Genomic DNA, 14,686 nt, shown 5'->3' with positions numbered 1-14,686 from the left:
AAAAAGTAGTGTTCTGTATATTTGAAAAGTTACTGTTCATCCCCTATAATTTTTTAATATATTTTAAAAATGGTTGTGAGTGAAGGAAAGAGAAAATGTAATGATAAAAGGTATAAAAAGTATTATTTAATTGGAATTGAGAGAAAAAATAAAGTGAGTTTTATTGTAATTTTTTGTTTGAAGATAGGAGGTGAGATGGGAATGCTCTAAGAAACATTAAAACAATCATACCCAGTTGATGTATTAGTTTTTAACAGTGAATTTAAATAATGTTTAAAATAAGATACATCTAATATTGACTAATGTTAAAGATAAAGATGAACAATCCATGTAAAATTTAGTGGTTTGTGACATTTACACCTTTTAGGTTAATATGTATGCAAGGTAGTTGTTTTCTATATTTCGTTTTCATGAAAACACTAAAATGTGGCTAAATGACGTCAGTTAAGAAATTTCAATTTTGTACAAACTAATAAAGAATGTGATTTTTCTCACATGCCCCTTCCTGTTGTCTGTTGATCGAGCCGATGCATGAACTAGAATGTCCATTAATTCTAAACTTCTAATCTTTTACAAGTGACAAACTTTGTATTTAAGTTATATAAAAGTTTTTTATCTACCCATCTAACAATATTATTTTTATAAATTATTAGCTATTTAAATAAAAATAAATGTAATCCTAGTTGACAATAATTTAGTAAAATAAGGTTAATCAAGACAGGAAAAAATAATTAACAAACGAGGGATGACTTGGCGCGTTGACAAAACTCAAAATATAATATTTTGAACAATATGACTTCATCCCTCTCGCTTTCACCGGGCATCACCCGGTTCAGCTCACAACCCGATTTCATCATTTATTTCCTCTATAAAACCATTCAAATATTCACACAACAATACAACCCTAATTTCCATGTTCATATCTTTAATCTCAATTGCTTCACAGATGTTTATCATGTCCATCAAATCACAGCCCGGAACAAGATCTATGTTCGATTTGGTGTACGATAGAGGATAGATAAATCAAACCTTAGTTTCGCTTTCCTTTTATATGGTTTACGATTTTTACAGGTCATTTTGAATTGGTGTATTGTCCTATCTAGTTGCTTACTAGATAGTTTTTTTATTTTTATAATATAGCTGTTGTTCTGAAAAACAGTACTAATGGAATCTGTCAAGTCCAGTAATGGAAAAAAGAACTTCATTGCGAGGACATGGAAGCGGTGCCGATCCTTCCCGCACCATAGCGGGAACGTGGGCGGTTTGTCAAAGAGCAAGTCTTGGAATGGGAAAGAGTTAAAGAAGAAAATCACACCGGAAGGGTTTTTTCCGGTGTGTGTGGGACCAGAGAAACTCCGGTTTGCGATCAAGACAAAGTACGCGAACCATCCCTTGTTTTCGATGCTCCTAGAAGATGCGGAAACCGAATATGGGTACCACTGTGACGGTCCGATATTGCTTCCATGCGACGTTGAGTTGTTCTACAAGGTGTTGACCGAGATGGAGGCAAAAGATGTGCAACCGGTTGGATGGAGCTTTGCGTACGGTTCATGCAGCCCGTTTAATCCTAGCCGACGCTTGCGAATCAACGGTGCGGACCAGATGGGGAAAGGGTTTGGATCCTATGAAGCTTTAATTAAAATATGAAGCTTGATTAAGATGAGTTAATCATGTTTGTTTGAAGATAAAACTTGTATAAGTAACGTCTTGTGTTTATGTATGGTGTAATTTAATTGTGTAAAAGTGTGCATGCAATCAAATACGTTTTGATTTTTGAATTGCATGTCACAATATAAATATAGATCGGTTTGTGACTTTTTTTATTGGCTACTTTGTTCAATAATTTACTTTTTGTTTTGATCCCAGGGATTTCTATAGGTTAAAATCGAATCTGAAACCTAACTAAACATGTGTTTTCAGCTTTGAGATGACTGATATGGTTTAATTCTTTGTGGTTTTTAAAATAGGTGTAATGAAGTTTGATTGGATAAAATTACACATTTGGTCATTTGTCTACATTGAAAATTACATCTTTCATTTTTAATTTAATTATTACACTTACCGTTCACTCCATTTAAATATTTGTTTTGCTTTTGTTCTTTTGATGGATGTATGTTAGAAATGGTCGTTAAAGGTAGTTATGTGCAACATGAGGGTGTTTCTGTCTTTTTATTCTATACGTTGACTTATTCTGATTTACTCACAAGATAACTAAAAAAACTTTGGTCCCCACCCCATATCTATCTTAATGTCTCGTCGTCTTTTGTTTTATGTCCCTATCTTTCCTCTAATTCGTACTTGTCTGCCCGTCAATGCCATCTCTGAATTATGCATTGTCGTTAGCAATACGTTGACATTAAAGCCGCTTTGGAGAAAGTTCATTTCAAGCAACTTGAAGCCGAGTTTTGTGAATCTTGAGGTTTGGGTCCATATTTTTCGTGAAGCCTAAGAATAAAGATGAATGATGCTGTTAAACTTGAAGGTTTTGACAGTTTTATCTTTCTGGGGTGATCACCAACAACCAAAGGAGGAGTAATTGTTTGCAACAAGATAGCATTCAAGCATTCCGATATGTAGTTCACGCATAAAAGAAAGAGAGAGAAATAAGGAAAAGGTAATGTAGAGATAAAAATAGAAAATGGGATATGAATGTTAAACAAAATTTGAAGATAAGTTTAAAAATTTTAAGATAAGTTTAAATAACTTGTGTAGAGATAGAGATTCCAATAGAAATAATATAAGTAAGTTACATGTATTAATCAATTAAAACTTTAAAAGACGGAATTGCCCTAATTAGCATTGTACATAGCTGTATTTAACGTTCTTTCATCAAAATATCGAAATTCTTAACTGGTATTTACGAAATTCATAACACGTGTGTAATTTTTTATATGGATAAGTGATATGTGGTTTTCTCTTGATGCTAAGAGGAAAAGGGAGGTGTGGCTTAGTTGGGGCTAGAGGTGGCCCCGGCCCCCTCCGTTTTTTTGCTCGTAGTGTAAATTTATCCCTTTTTGGCCAAAAAATTTTATACATAGTGTAAATTTATCCATTTACAATCGAAATTTTGAGCCCGGCCTCCGCTGGTTTATGAAAATTTCTATGCATATTAAGTCCGACTCCCTCGACGTGTATATCCAAACTTCGCAACTAAGGAAAACAATTTTGTTTTTACTTTTGTTATATTTCTAAATGGGAATTTTCAACTAATAAACCTACTCAACTCATTAAACCTTGTGCCCAATGGTTATCCAGGAACTAAAAAACCACGAATTAGAGGTTCTGATATTCGAAAAAGACTCTTGGGGTGTAATCCAAGACGGGGTCATATGGTTCTTAGAATCCACCTATGTTGAGCCATGTTGTGTATATAAAACTATGTAATTTTAAAGCATTCATTGTAATATTTGAAATTAATAATGTTAATCTATACTATAGCTACGCTGTCTATTAGTTATCCTTCTTTGGTTTAAGAGGCCAATCAAACAACACTAATTTTAAATATTTCTTATTCAAAAAAACTATCATACTCGTGACATATAATTATATTTCTTCTCTTGTTTCTTCTTCTTTTTTTCCTTTGCTTTAATAAAACTCAGGAGCACACCTAATCTTTAACCCTTCATTCTTTCCTTAAAGGAAACTCGAGAACATGACAGTCATCGCCTTCTTTCCCTCTCTTTCATTTCCTTTCTTTCCTTATGTGAAACTCGCGAACACATAATCGAAGAACCCTACCTAACTACCTTCATCGAGAAATAACCGATTAACTTATCCGTTAAGAAGTCTTTGATTAATTTGTACCTAACGTTATCGATCAAGGACAATACGAATCATGTATCGATCAAGGACAATACGAATCATGTATGATTGAGAAGTTTGAAAACATAGTGACTTGACTTGGAACCCATCTCCCTTATGAAAAGGATGAAGCAAACCTTTGAATATAAAAGTTCATGATGAAAGGAGATGTTAAATCTTTTCTAGGTTTTATATGGTCGCTCTATTCTCCTAGAGTCCTAGGTCGAACATAATAACCGAGTGAGGATTGTAAAGTTAAAAGATTCTGTTATAACACATACCAACTTACTGTAGACCGTTATAGTCCCCTTTAATTGTTGGTTAGTATGTTACTCTCAAACGTACAAGTAAGATTTAGAAAAAAAAAATAATTAAAATATTGAACAGCCATAATTTTTTAAGCCACTTGTCTTTCCATAAGTTCATACATAATATTGGAATAAACAAAATTGCAAATACTAACTTAGAATAGAAAAATCTATACCTATAGATTTTCAAAATAGGAAAATTAATTATGTATACAAAAAATTATACAATTATACATATTTGAGCATTCACAAGTCACAGGTTAATCATCAAACCCTCCCTCATCTTAAAAAAAAATTAAAACAAAAAAAGTCTTCATCTTTCTATCATTTCCTATTGATACAACTTCAAGGCAGAGGATTAATCAAACATTTTATTATTACGAGAGAAAAATAACTTAAAAACTCGTTGTAGTAATACTCAGTTGATCACACATCTAAAGTCTCTAACCAAACCATACATTTATAATCTAACCTTAACTTGGTGAACAAGATAACACCATAATAATAATCATATTTATCATATCCAAGTGGTGTGGATACATTACCTTTGTATAAATTTGTCGCCATTATTATTTGTCAACGCTAGTAACAAGTACATCGTTTATTGAAATAATAATAACAAAACTTATAAACTAAACTGAAATCTAACTTAGGTTTACGACATTTAAGACCGGCATAATTTCACGAAAATTACAATATGCATCAAATCCCAATCATAAATAATCATTACAACTTACAGCCACGAAAATCACACCTTCAATACAAGGTCAATACGAATTTAGCTTCAAACACATGTACGAACTTTGTAAAATAAACATTAACATTTGATAAAAACGGAGCAAATACACACACAAACTCCATAAATAGCCTTCACCCTTGCATCTACATCTTCCGCATCAGTCCTTCAAACGTTTTCATAGCAGAAACCGGCAATCCAAGCAACACATTCACACTCTTCCTCCGCTCACCATGAGACAAAAACAGAATCACCTCCTTCTCGGGTAACGCGACCGGCCCAGACATAACCGGCTCGCCCCAACCGAAATCGTTAGTGTGAAATGACAACTTTGACCACGTAGTAATCAACAGCGTGGAAGCCAATGACGGCCTGGCACGTGTCACTTCAAAATAATCAATAGCTGATCTCATATAACCGTCTGTAACCAATTTTACCGCGTTATGAACTAACTTCACAGTAAACGACAACGGATTTTCAGTTTGATCTCCGGCTGTGCAAATAGCGTTGGTTAACACAATGCCGTTGCCGGAGTATCCTTCCGGCAACGGCGGTTCGAACCTCGAACGTCCGTCCACTGCGAACAGAAGCTTAGTCTTCTGATCCGGTTTCATTTTAACCGATTCGGCTCTCGCTTGCCAGACGAAAGCCGATAACGCTTCGAAAGATGTACACGTCGGCATGACTCCGTCTGCCGTAGCTTTGGTTTTCAGGTTTTCGAGATCTTCTGGTGAGAAACAGAACGAGCGGTAAGCTAATTCTTCTTTGTAAAGTTCCACAGTATTTGATACGTCTTTGATTTCAGCGAATTCGTCGTGCTGGAATTCGACTACCGGAGGATTTCTGGCCTTGAGAATTGTTCGGTCAAGGAACGGCGGAACTTTTAGCGGCAAATCTCTGGCGATTCGACTCCATGAGTTCATGAATTCCATGGCGGCAATTCCATCGAACAGGTTATGGTTCATACCTAACCCTAGCACAAATCCTCCACATTTGAATTTTGTAACCTAACAATAATTTAAAAATTAGTTACAATAATTAAATTAAACCACTAATCTTTTAAACAAGCTGGTTCAAGACCCGTAACCAGAACTCTTGGCTCGTTTTGACTTATCACAGCTCGAGCTCAACTTGTTTCAAGCTCTTATTTGGCTGCTCGAGTTTGGCTTATGAGTTGATTTTTCAAGCTAATTAATTTATATACGCTAGTTATTTTTTTATATTTTTTTGAAAAACTTTAAAAAGGCCTAAGCTCAGTTTGAGCTCGTGTACCTTAAATGAGCCAAAGCTCAACTCAAGGTCGACTATGCAATGTGAAATTAATACATAATTGTCCAAAACAGGTCAAACTTAAAAATACACAAAGCTTGTTAAGGTTTGACAAGCCTAAACAAGCTTCCTATGCAAGGTTGGGCTTGATAACTAAATGAGCTTTACTTGAGGCTCGCTCTTTAAGACTAGACAAGCCTAAACGAGCTTCTCCTGCAAGGCTCAAGCTCGGGCTCGATAACTAAACAAGCTTTATTTGAGGCTCGCTCTTTAAGACTAGACGAGCCTAAACGAGTATCCCCTACAAGGCTCGAGCTCGGGCTCGATAACTAAACGAGCTTTAATTGAGGCTCAGGATTGGCTCGAGCTCGAAAAGACTCAGATCATTTCTAGCTATTTATCTGAGTTTGAGTAGCTCTTCAGCTGTTCGGCTCGTTTGCACCCATACATATATAACTAAATTGTGGTCCTATGGGCTTGAATCTGTTTGTTTGTAATTCAAAATACCTGAACAACAAGGGGAGGGATTTCGAGAATGTTTTTTGCTCCAGGAATGTTATAGACCAACTTGCCGAGAGTGGCCGGGTCAGGCTTTGTTTGATCACATATATCTTCAATGTTACAATTAGCCTCGGCCTCGACAAAAACCGCACCTTCATCGGTGCAGTCCACAATTAGTTTCCCCTCAGGGCTAATCGTTAACCTCCCGGCAGCCGGGTAGTAATGAACGAGAACCTTAGATAAAGCGTCTTTAACCACCTCGGCACTCGTTTCATTCCCTTTTTCCTCGGATTTGAAACAATAAATGGTGTGTACTGTAACCGCGAGGTTTTGGTCCAAATTGGAGAGGAAGTAGAGACCCTTATTGGTTTTCTCAGATGGTTGCACAAGTGTTGGTTCTCCGGTCCTTGTGACAGTTAGTTGGACTCCATTGTTGTTGTCGTTGTCGTTGTAGGCTCCGATGCTTCCCATTTCAGTCTGTTTAAAATCCCTGTTATAAAATAATGTTAAAACACATTAATAAGTGAAGTGTGAGTTTGAGCATGCAAGTCATCGTACCACACAACATGTATGTTTCATGACTGTACCTCAAATGGTGCCTTGATCTTTGAGAGTTGAATTTTAAAAAGGATATATTTATTTTGAAGAAAACATGGGGGGTTATATAGTGCTGAAAGTGGAGATGGGGAGATGGCCAACACAAGGTTTTGGTTACCAAAACTGAAAGTGACTTGTAATACAATCTAGTGTTTGGTAGCAATTAAGGGGTTCCTTTAACCGAGGTCTCAAATTCAAATCCAACTTCTATTGCGATGTTGTCTTTAACCCATTGAAGGTCATCTGTCACACACAAAAATCATTTTACGTGATCATATTGGTTAACATGATATTAGAGTGAGGTGAGTTTTATCATCCCATGGTCATCAAAAAAAATATGATTTTTTTGTATGACTACATTATAATTATAGAATGTAGAACAAAACTTAAAAATATTGCGGTAACTGATTTTGTAAACTAGTTGTTTTGCTAAATATTATTAAGATGTTAATTGCATGATGTGAGAAAGCAAGGTGGTTAAGTCTCCTACTGATATGAGGATCAGAAAATAAGGGTATGGTTGGTGTGGTTGGCATCCAAGATTTGGTTTCTTGATCAGTGGACTTTACTTCCTTTTTCTATTTTTAGGAAAAGACAGTGTGTACTGAAAGGATAAATAATCAGCAAAATTAAAATATTTGGTATGACACAACTTAATCAAACCAAATGGTAGCTGCAGACTGAGACTAAGCAATGTCATTCAAAAAGGCAAGCAACTGAGATGACATTCAAAAACCTAAAAAAATCATGAGATCAATAAAAAAGTTCAACTGCTGCTCATCATTTTTTTTTCAAAATCAGTATATAAATCAAAATAGAAATAAGCATTTAACATGATGCACTCACAAACTTCAACCACTAAAACAATAATGATACTATTGTGTGCACATGCATACAAACTCACCAAATTATAGAGCATTAAGCTAAAAATCCAATCAATTAAACAAAGTACAGCAGAAAATGTATAGCTCAACAGTATCACCAAATCCTAAAAAAACTTCACCAAAACAACTGATCTATGGTACAAATAACACTAGTTAAAGTTACAAAAACACAATAAAAAGGACCACAGAAGTACATCCTGCACAGAAACCACATGTACACCGATTACTTCATGCTGCCACTTTTCACCTTGTGCCTTGCTATCTTCCTAGTCTGACATGTTTATCTAACACCTATATTGCCACCTATGAATCACTGTTGTCACCATCTCCATCCTCATCGCTACCACCGCCAGCTTCTTTATCCTCTTCCTCATCCTCATCACCAGACATGTTGTTTATCACATCAGTTATTATAGCCTTCACTTCCGCCTTTCTGTGCAACAGATCCTGACCAAAATGGGTACCTAAAACAATAATCAAAATTGAAATTATTAGAAGCTTCAAATGGTAAATAATTACAATTTTTAGATTTAAAAAATGGTGGTAGTTAACAGTTAACCCACCAAGTTGTTTGATGATATCTGACAATGTTGCCTGCATAGTTTAAAAGAAAAGGAAATAATATTAGTTTAGTTGCTTCTTATTTAACAGTAAAAGCAAAAGAATGTGGGTTGACTTACAGTATTGAAGTCAACTTCCTTCAAGATGCTAACAACAACTGCATGCATTTCTTCATTAGTTGGTTCTGGTTTTGCTTTCTTGTTGGTTTTCCCTTTTCCTGTAAAATTAATTTATTTACTGAACCACAAGCACAAGACTGCAAAAACTGTATCACATGATATAACAATATACTGACATAGTGCATCCATGCTTGTAAACGAACCAAACAAACACAAACAGAGCATGTTCGGGTTTGTTCGTTAAGAAAATGGATATGTTGGTGTTCGTTTACCTTTGTTAATACTATAAGCAAAAAGTTCGAAAACGTATGCAAACAAACATAACTGAACATAGATGAACAAACATGCTTAAGCTAAAACCATATACAAATACTGTGAAAAACAATGGGTTGGCCTAAAAGGTTATTAAAACTAAAACATATTAACAAACTTGATCAAACATAAACAATCATTCACAAACATAGATGAAAAACCAGACATGTGTTCATGTTTGTTCATTTAACTAAATGAACATTTTTTTGGTTTGTGTTTATTCATAATTAAATAAATGAACGTCCTGTCAAACAGTTCACTATTTGTTCACTTACAGCCTTATGTACATCCTAATATGGTAGATCAGAGTTTAATCTAACCAGACAAGTAAATATAAAGTAAAAGAATAAACAAAACGACATGATCCGTTTATTTAACATGTCAACCCAAACATAACCCATTCGAAAAATGGAACCTGTTTATTTTAATTGTTCCAAGTCAACCCAAACCATTTTGACCTCCATTTTACAACCCTTAACAATCATATATGACTTAACAAGGATCAAAGAAATGAAATTTTATGACAAAAATTATAAAAGCATGTAATCGTGCATTGAGTAACTGACAATAATTAAATAAAACATGTTTACCTTGATCTTTTGCAGATTTCTTGGCAGAGCTTTTAGCTTCGGCCTTTTTGCTACTCTTTTCTTCCTTAACCTTCTTACTTGATGATACCTTAGACTTAGCAGATGAAGCAGGTGTAGCAGCTTTCTTAGACTTTTTATTTGATTTGGCAGGTGATTCCACACCGTCTTTTTTAACAGCTTTAGAATCCTTCTTAACAGTCTTCTTTGAAGAACTCTTTTCTTGTTTTTCAGACTCATCTTTTTCCTCGTCACCTGCAGACTTGTCTTCATCATCACCGCCTTCTTCAGACTTCTCTTTTTCATTGTCACTTTCTGAATTATTACCATCTTCATCATCACCACCTTCTTCAGACTTCGCCATTTCTTCATCACTTTCTGGTTTTGAAGGTGTGTTCTTCTCATCTTCTTCTTTAGATTCATCTTCACTCTCTGAACCTTCATCTTCTTCCACATTCTTCTCTTCTTTAGCCTTGGTTGCACGCTTGCGTTTTTCACAAGATTGTTTCTAAAAAAGAATAGAAACTGAGATCAACTTTGCATGATAATATCTTAACAGCACTGCATGTGATTCTAAAGAAAAATGAACACAAACCGTGGATGGGGTCCTGCTCTTTCTAGCCCTAGCTTTTTTGTTTTTAGCTTTCTAGAAAGAAAAAGATACATTTTTAGCTTATTAACTAACATAATGAAAGGTGAAAAAAAGGACCTGAATTGAAGAGTAAAAATGTAAGGTAACCTGTTCTTTCTCAGCAAGCAAGACTTCAGTTGTAGCATGTGGAGATTGAAGAAACTCTAATAGCTTCAGTGAAAGTTCTTCCTGAACATATATTTAACAATAAATGGTGATTAATCAAAGATAACGTGCCAGAGAATATAGAGTATACTATATGGCGATTAAATGAAAACTTGCCTTCTTAAGAGATGACTTGTGAACTTGAAGATTCATAATATCACAAAACTCAAACAGCTTTTCTTTGGTGAATTTGTCAAGCTTCTCTTTCACCTTTAACTTTTGCTTTTCCAGCTGCATGTATGAATCAAACAACACAGCATTATGTAAACTTAATGATCTTTTGTCAGCGTTCATTGTCCAAGTAAATAACCGAAAGAAAATAGAAAAAAAAAAGATCACCTCGTCATCAGCCCAGACAAATCCAGAAAACAGGCCAATGTTCTTCTTCACAGTGTTCATCTGCAACATAAACATCAGAGTCAAAAAATCAAGTAAAATAAAGAATGAAGATTGCTACGTGAATCAACTTTCCAACATATAGATTTCTCACCTTTGCTCTTTTGCTAAAAAGAACAGTGTGCAGTGACTGCAAGGTATCATCAGCTTTTCTCTTGGACAGCTTGTATGCCACTGAATATAATAAATACAATAAAATTTGCATTCACAATAACATTCATATATATACACACACAGTGCAAGACAAATAAAGTGCTAATTTCTCAGAAAAGTAATCACATAAAAGTAAACAAAATAAAGTATGTGATAATAACAGATACCAGCTACAGCAATATTGATCTAACTATATGATTTGTAAGTGAGGTACAGATTCAACATTATGAACACATGTATAAAAGCCTGCAAAGCTAACCACTTCAAACTCATTTATAAATATCAAATTCATTTAGACAATACTTCATACCTTATAGTGAAATGACACACATGATTAAAAGTTATAAGTAATACTTGACAAGCACATAACAAAGCCTAAAACTAATGATGACCAGCATAAAACATTAACATTTTGTGTACATAAAGACATAAGAGTATATAAGCTAAAACACGCTGTTAGCAAATCACCCCACTTAAAAACACTACATAAATCAATGAAGACATGGCAATATCAGTCTATCATAGCTCTGACTGTGTACATAATAGCAGTACAACCACATAAAAATGCCAAAAATTTTTACCAAATTTCAGATTGAAGAAACTGATAAGATAAAATCAAAATGGCAAAAGAGAAATTAAGAAACAACAAGTGCATCAAAAAGCGCACAAATTTTGTGACCTAGAGGCATGAAACAACAAGAAGCCCTAACGATAGCATGATAATTTTTTAAGCTAGAAACTGAAATATGAATAATTTGAGAGTTCAAGCACACATAAACTGATAGAATGTTTTCAAGGGTGCAAACTACAAAAATTAAAGCATAAATACTACCAAAATCTTATAAACAAGTCCCCAGGTTCTAGACATGAAAAAAAGCAAAGCCACTTGAGAGTTACTTGAAAACAGATTGATGAAAAGATCAAAACAAGCCCAGCCTGGTCATCATATAAAGCTCATTTAGTTATCAATCCCAAGCTCAAGCCTTGTATGAGAAAATTCTTTAAGCTCATCAAGCCTTAACAAGCATGGTGCACTTCCAACTTTTAACTCTATTGAACATCTATCATTGAAGTTCAATTAGGCATAAGCTCAGTACCAAACCGATACCAAAAATCACGATCCTGATTTTTCCAAAAACTTGAACTGGTACTAGAAAATGTTCAGTTCGGTACTGGTATGATACCATAGACAAAAGTTTGGTAAATATCGGTACCGAAATGCTCGTTTCGGTACTGGTGCCCAGTACCATTTGCTCGTTCCTACTTCTATCTATTAAATTCAAGCTGCATAGCTGAGATCGAGCTAAGCTTTGGCTCATTTAAGATACATACGAGCTCAAGCAGTGGAGGATCTACTAAGACTATAGGGGTAGCCCGGGTTACCCCTCAAGTTTGTCATAAGTGCAAATGTTTTAGGTTTTTAGCATTAATTGTTATGAAACCGATATGCAAATCATAGTTGTCAATAGCGAATAGCGGTAAATAGCGACAAGTCACCTATATGCTACGTAGTGAATAGCGGTAAATAGCGGCCGCTATTTTATATTTAGCGATAAAGAGGCAGAAAATTTAAGCAAATAATTAGGGTTTATATTCACAAAATAAGCTTTTACGGTGGAATTTGTGGAACATGCAGCTTTTTGGTTGATAAGCAAGTCTAAAAAATAGGTTACTACAATTTTTTATATTAAAAAATAAAATAAAAATAAAAAAACCCTAAATACCGCTATATCACGCTAAATGACCAATATTTAGTATATGGCAGCCTATAGCCGCATCGCTACGTAGCACACTATAGCGACCGCTATCACCGCTATTGACAACTACGATGCAAATTATATTTAGCAGTTTGAAAACATCAAACGAATGTGCCAAATTTGAATCATGTTGTCCTGTTTTTCGTTTCTTCTAAAACTACAATTTTCAAAGCTAATATGTCATTGACTGTAAACTGTTAGTCCTCAACCATCAATTGCGTCTATTTCCAACTTTCAAAAACTAGATTGATCTATTAACTATTACATATTTTCAAAAGTAGGCTACCATAAATTTATTTCAAGATCCACCACTAAGCTCAATCCAAGCTTGGCCTCATTAAGGCCTTCTCAAACTATATCAAAATAATTTAATACGCATCAAATTATTAATCAATAAATAATAAGCAGACCAAACAGTAAAGCTTGAAATTGAAAAAATAACAAACAAGCCTAGCTCAAGCCTAGTAGAGCTCACCGCTCGGGCTCGGCTCGTTTACACCCCTACCAAATTCCCTAAGCCTAAACCAATCACCCTCTTCAATTCCCCCAAATAAACACAGTAACAAAACCCTAAAATAATAGCAAATCTTACAATTATACAATTAACATCAATTAATCAACAAATACCAATTAACACGTACCGTTCGGGATATCCTTGAGCTGAGTACCAGATCCCTGCACAATCGAACTATTAGAAACCCTAGAATTCAATAACAAACAATTCAAATTACACGACTCACCTTCTCAATTGAAAACGGCTTAGGAGTCATAAGCCTCTGCATAGACTCAGTGTACCGTTCAACAGTCTTCCTCTCTCTTGTCGGCCGGTCCACCGGCGTAACCGGTTCTTTTTTCCCGCTGTTTTTCTTCCTCCTTTTACCTTTACTCTCCTCACCTTCATCTTCTTCTTCTCCATCACTCCCTTCAACTTCTTCTTGTTTCGATTCCTCGTTCTCCTTCTCTTCGATGTCCATAGCAGCGTCTTCGTGTTTCTTCTCTTCTAGGGTTTCAATTTCGGAAGCCATCGGAAACCCAGTAATCGATTCGATCGATTCAAGGTTTCTGGGTAATTGAATTGCTCGAAAACCCTAAAAGCTAGGGTTAAAGATCCGGACGAAATGAAATGGGTCGAATTGAGAAAGGTGTTGATTTGTGGGTGGTGGGATTGAATCTGAGAAGTGTTTTAAAATGAAAATTGTGGGGTTTAAAGGCGGGATGGGTTGAATTTTGGGCAAGAATTGGAGGGTTTTGAATTTCGTGCCAATTGTATTAGCGGGCTATCTCCCCGGTTCAACCAAAATTTTGCCCAAAATAATAAGATTATTGTGAGATGTCATCATATGCATTCAATTACTATTTGCTTAGAACATTAATTATTGGTTCCTAAGAGTTAATATCCATAATATAATTAATGCTTGGTTTTATGGTTTTAAACTCTTTTTAATTCTAAGTATATTATTATTGTTATGTTATTATGTTTCTTATAAACGCCTGTTATAATGTACTACGAATTTCGTCTCCCTCTCATATGTGATTGTTCGCTCGGGAGAATTTTGGTTGCTTCTGGTATGAGTAGTTATTCTTGTTTTGTTTAGAGGGTCAGGATAATAATACTTCGGCTTATTTTTTGTCTTTGTGTGTATAAAGGGAGTTAGCAATTCACTAATTCTTTATCACGACTTTGTCGTCTCCTTTAACGATTTTATTGATTTAGCGAAAAGTGTAAACTTGAAAACAATCGAGACTTTTGAAACATGGAAACATTGGAGCAATTATATTATGTGTGATGGTTTTAACTAATTGTTTAATTAAAATAAAATATAGGCGCCACGTAGACAAAAATTAATTCACTGGAGCTGATTTTAAATCAAGTGTAGTGGTTTTAATAATTACAATTATTCTCAATCAT

General features: G+C 34.9%; 3 protein-coding genes across 4 annotated transcripts; 1 reads left to right on the top strand and 2 right to left on the bottom strand.

The window, feature by feature from the left end:
* The first annotated feature begins 1,164 nt into the window (after window positions 1–1,164).
* On the top strand, window positions 1,165–1,647 carry LOC143597299 (auxin-responsive protein SAUR71-like). Its single transcript, XM_077075837.1, has one exon. The coding sequence runs from the start codon at window positions 1,165–1,167 to the stop codon at window positions 1,645–1,647; it is 483 nt and encodes a 160-aa protein (XP_076931952.1).
* Window positions 1,648–4,976: 3,329 nt separating this feature from the next.
* LOC143597304 (omega-hydroxypalmitate O-feruloyl transferase-like) lies at window positions 4,977–7,208 on the bottom strand. Its single transcript, XM_077075840.1, has 3 exons — window positions 7,203–7,208; window positions 6,622–7,105; window positions 4,977–5,852 (listed from the first exon to the last, which is right to left on the bottom strand). The coding sequence occupies exons 2-3, from the start codon at window positions 7,084–7,086 to the stop codon at window positions 4,992–4,994; spliced, it is 1,326 nt and encodes a 441-aa protein (XP_076931955.1). The 5' UTR covers window positions 7,087–7,105; window positions 7,203–7,208; the 3' UTR covers window positions 4,977–4,991.
* Window positions 7,209–8,116: 908 nt separating this feature from the next.
* LOC143597303 (DEK domain-containing chromatin-associated protein 1-like) lies at window positions 8,117–13,803 on the bottom strand. 2 transcript variants are annotated; one of them, XM_077075839.1, is made up of 11 exons: window positions 13,518–13,803; window positions 13,419–13,452; window positions 10,962–11,041; window positions 10,811–10,870; window positions 10,585–10,702; window positions 10,415–10,491; window positions 10,271–10,321; window positions 9,679–10,183; window positions 8,777–8,874; window positions 8,660–8,690; window positions 8,119–8,560 (listed from the first exon to the last, which is right to left on the bottom strand). In XM_077075839.1, the coding sequence occupies exons 1-11, from the start codon at window positions 13,800–13,802 to the stop codon at window positions 8,400–8,402; spliced, it is 1,500 nt and encodes a 499-aa protein (XP_076931954.1). In that variant the 5' UTR covers window position 13,803; the 3' UTR covers window positions 8,119–8,399. The 2 variants fall into 2 exon arrangements, with proteins under 2 accessions (XP_076931953.1, XP_076931954.1); XM_077075838.1 differs by having other exon boundaries at window positions 8,117–8,690.
* Between the last annotated feature and the right edge of the window lie 883 nt (window positions 13,804–14,686).

This window comes from Bidens hawaiensis, unplaced genomic scaffold, assembly GCF_021521415.1.
Source record: "Bidens hawaiensis isolate Kalapana, Puna unplaced genomic scaffold, B.hawaiensis_p1.1 tig00048079_1, whole genome shotgun sequence".
NCBI lineage: Eukaryota > Viridiplantae > Streptophyta > Magnoliopsida > Asterales > Asteraceae > Bidens > Bidens hawaiensis.
This window is presented reverse-complemented; position numbering and strand designations above follow the sequence as displayed.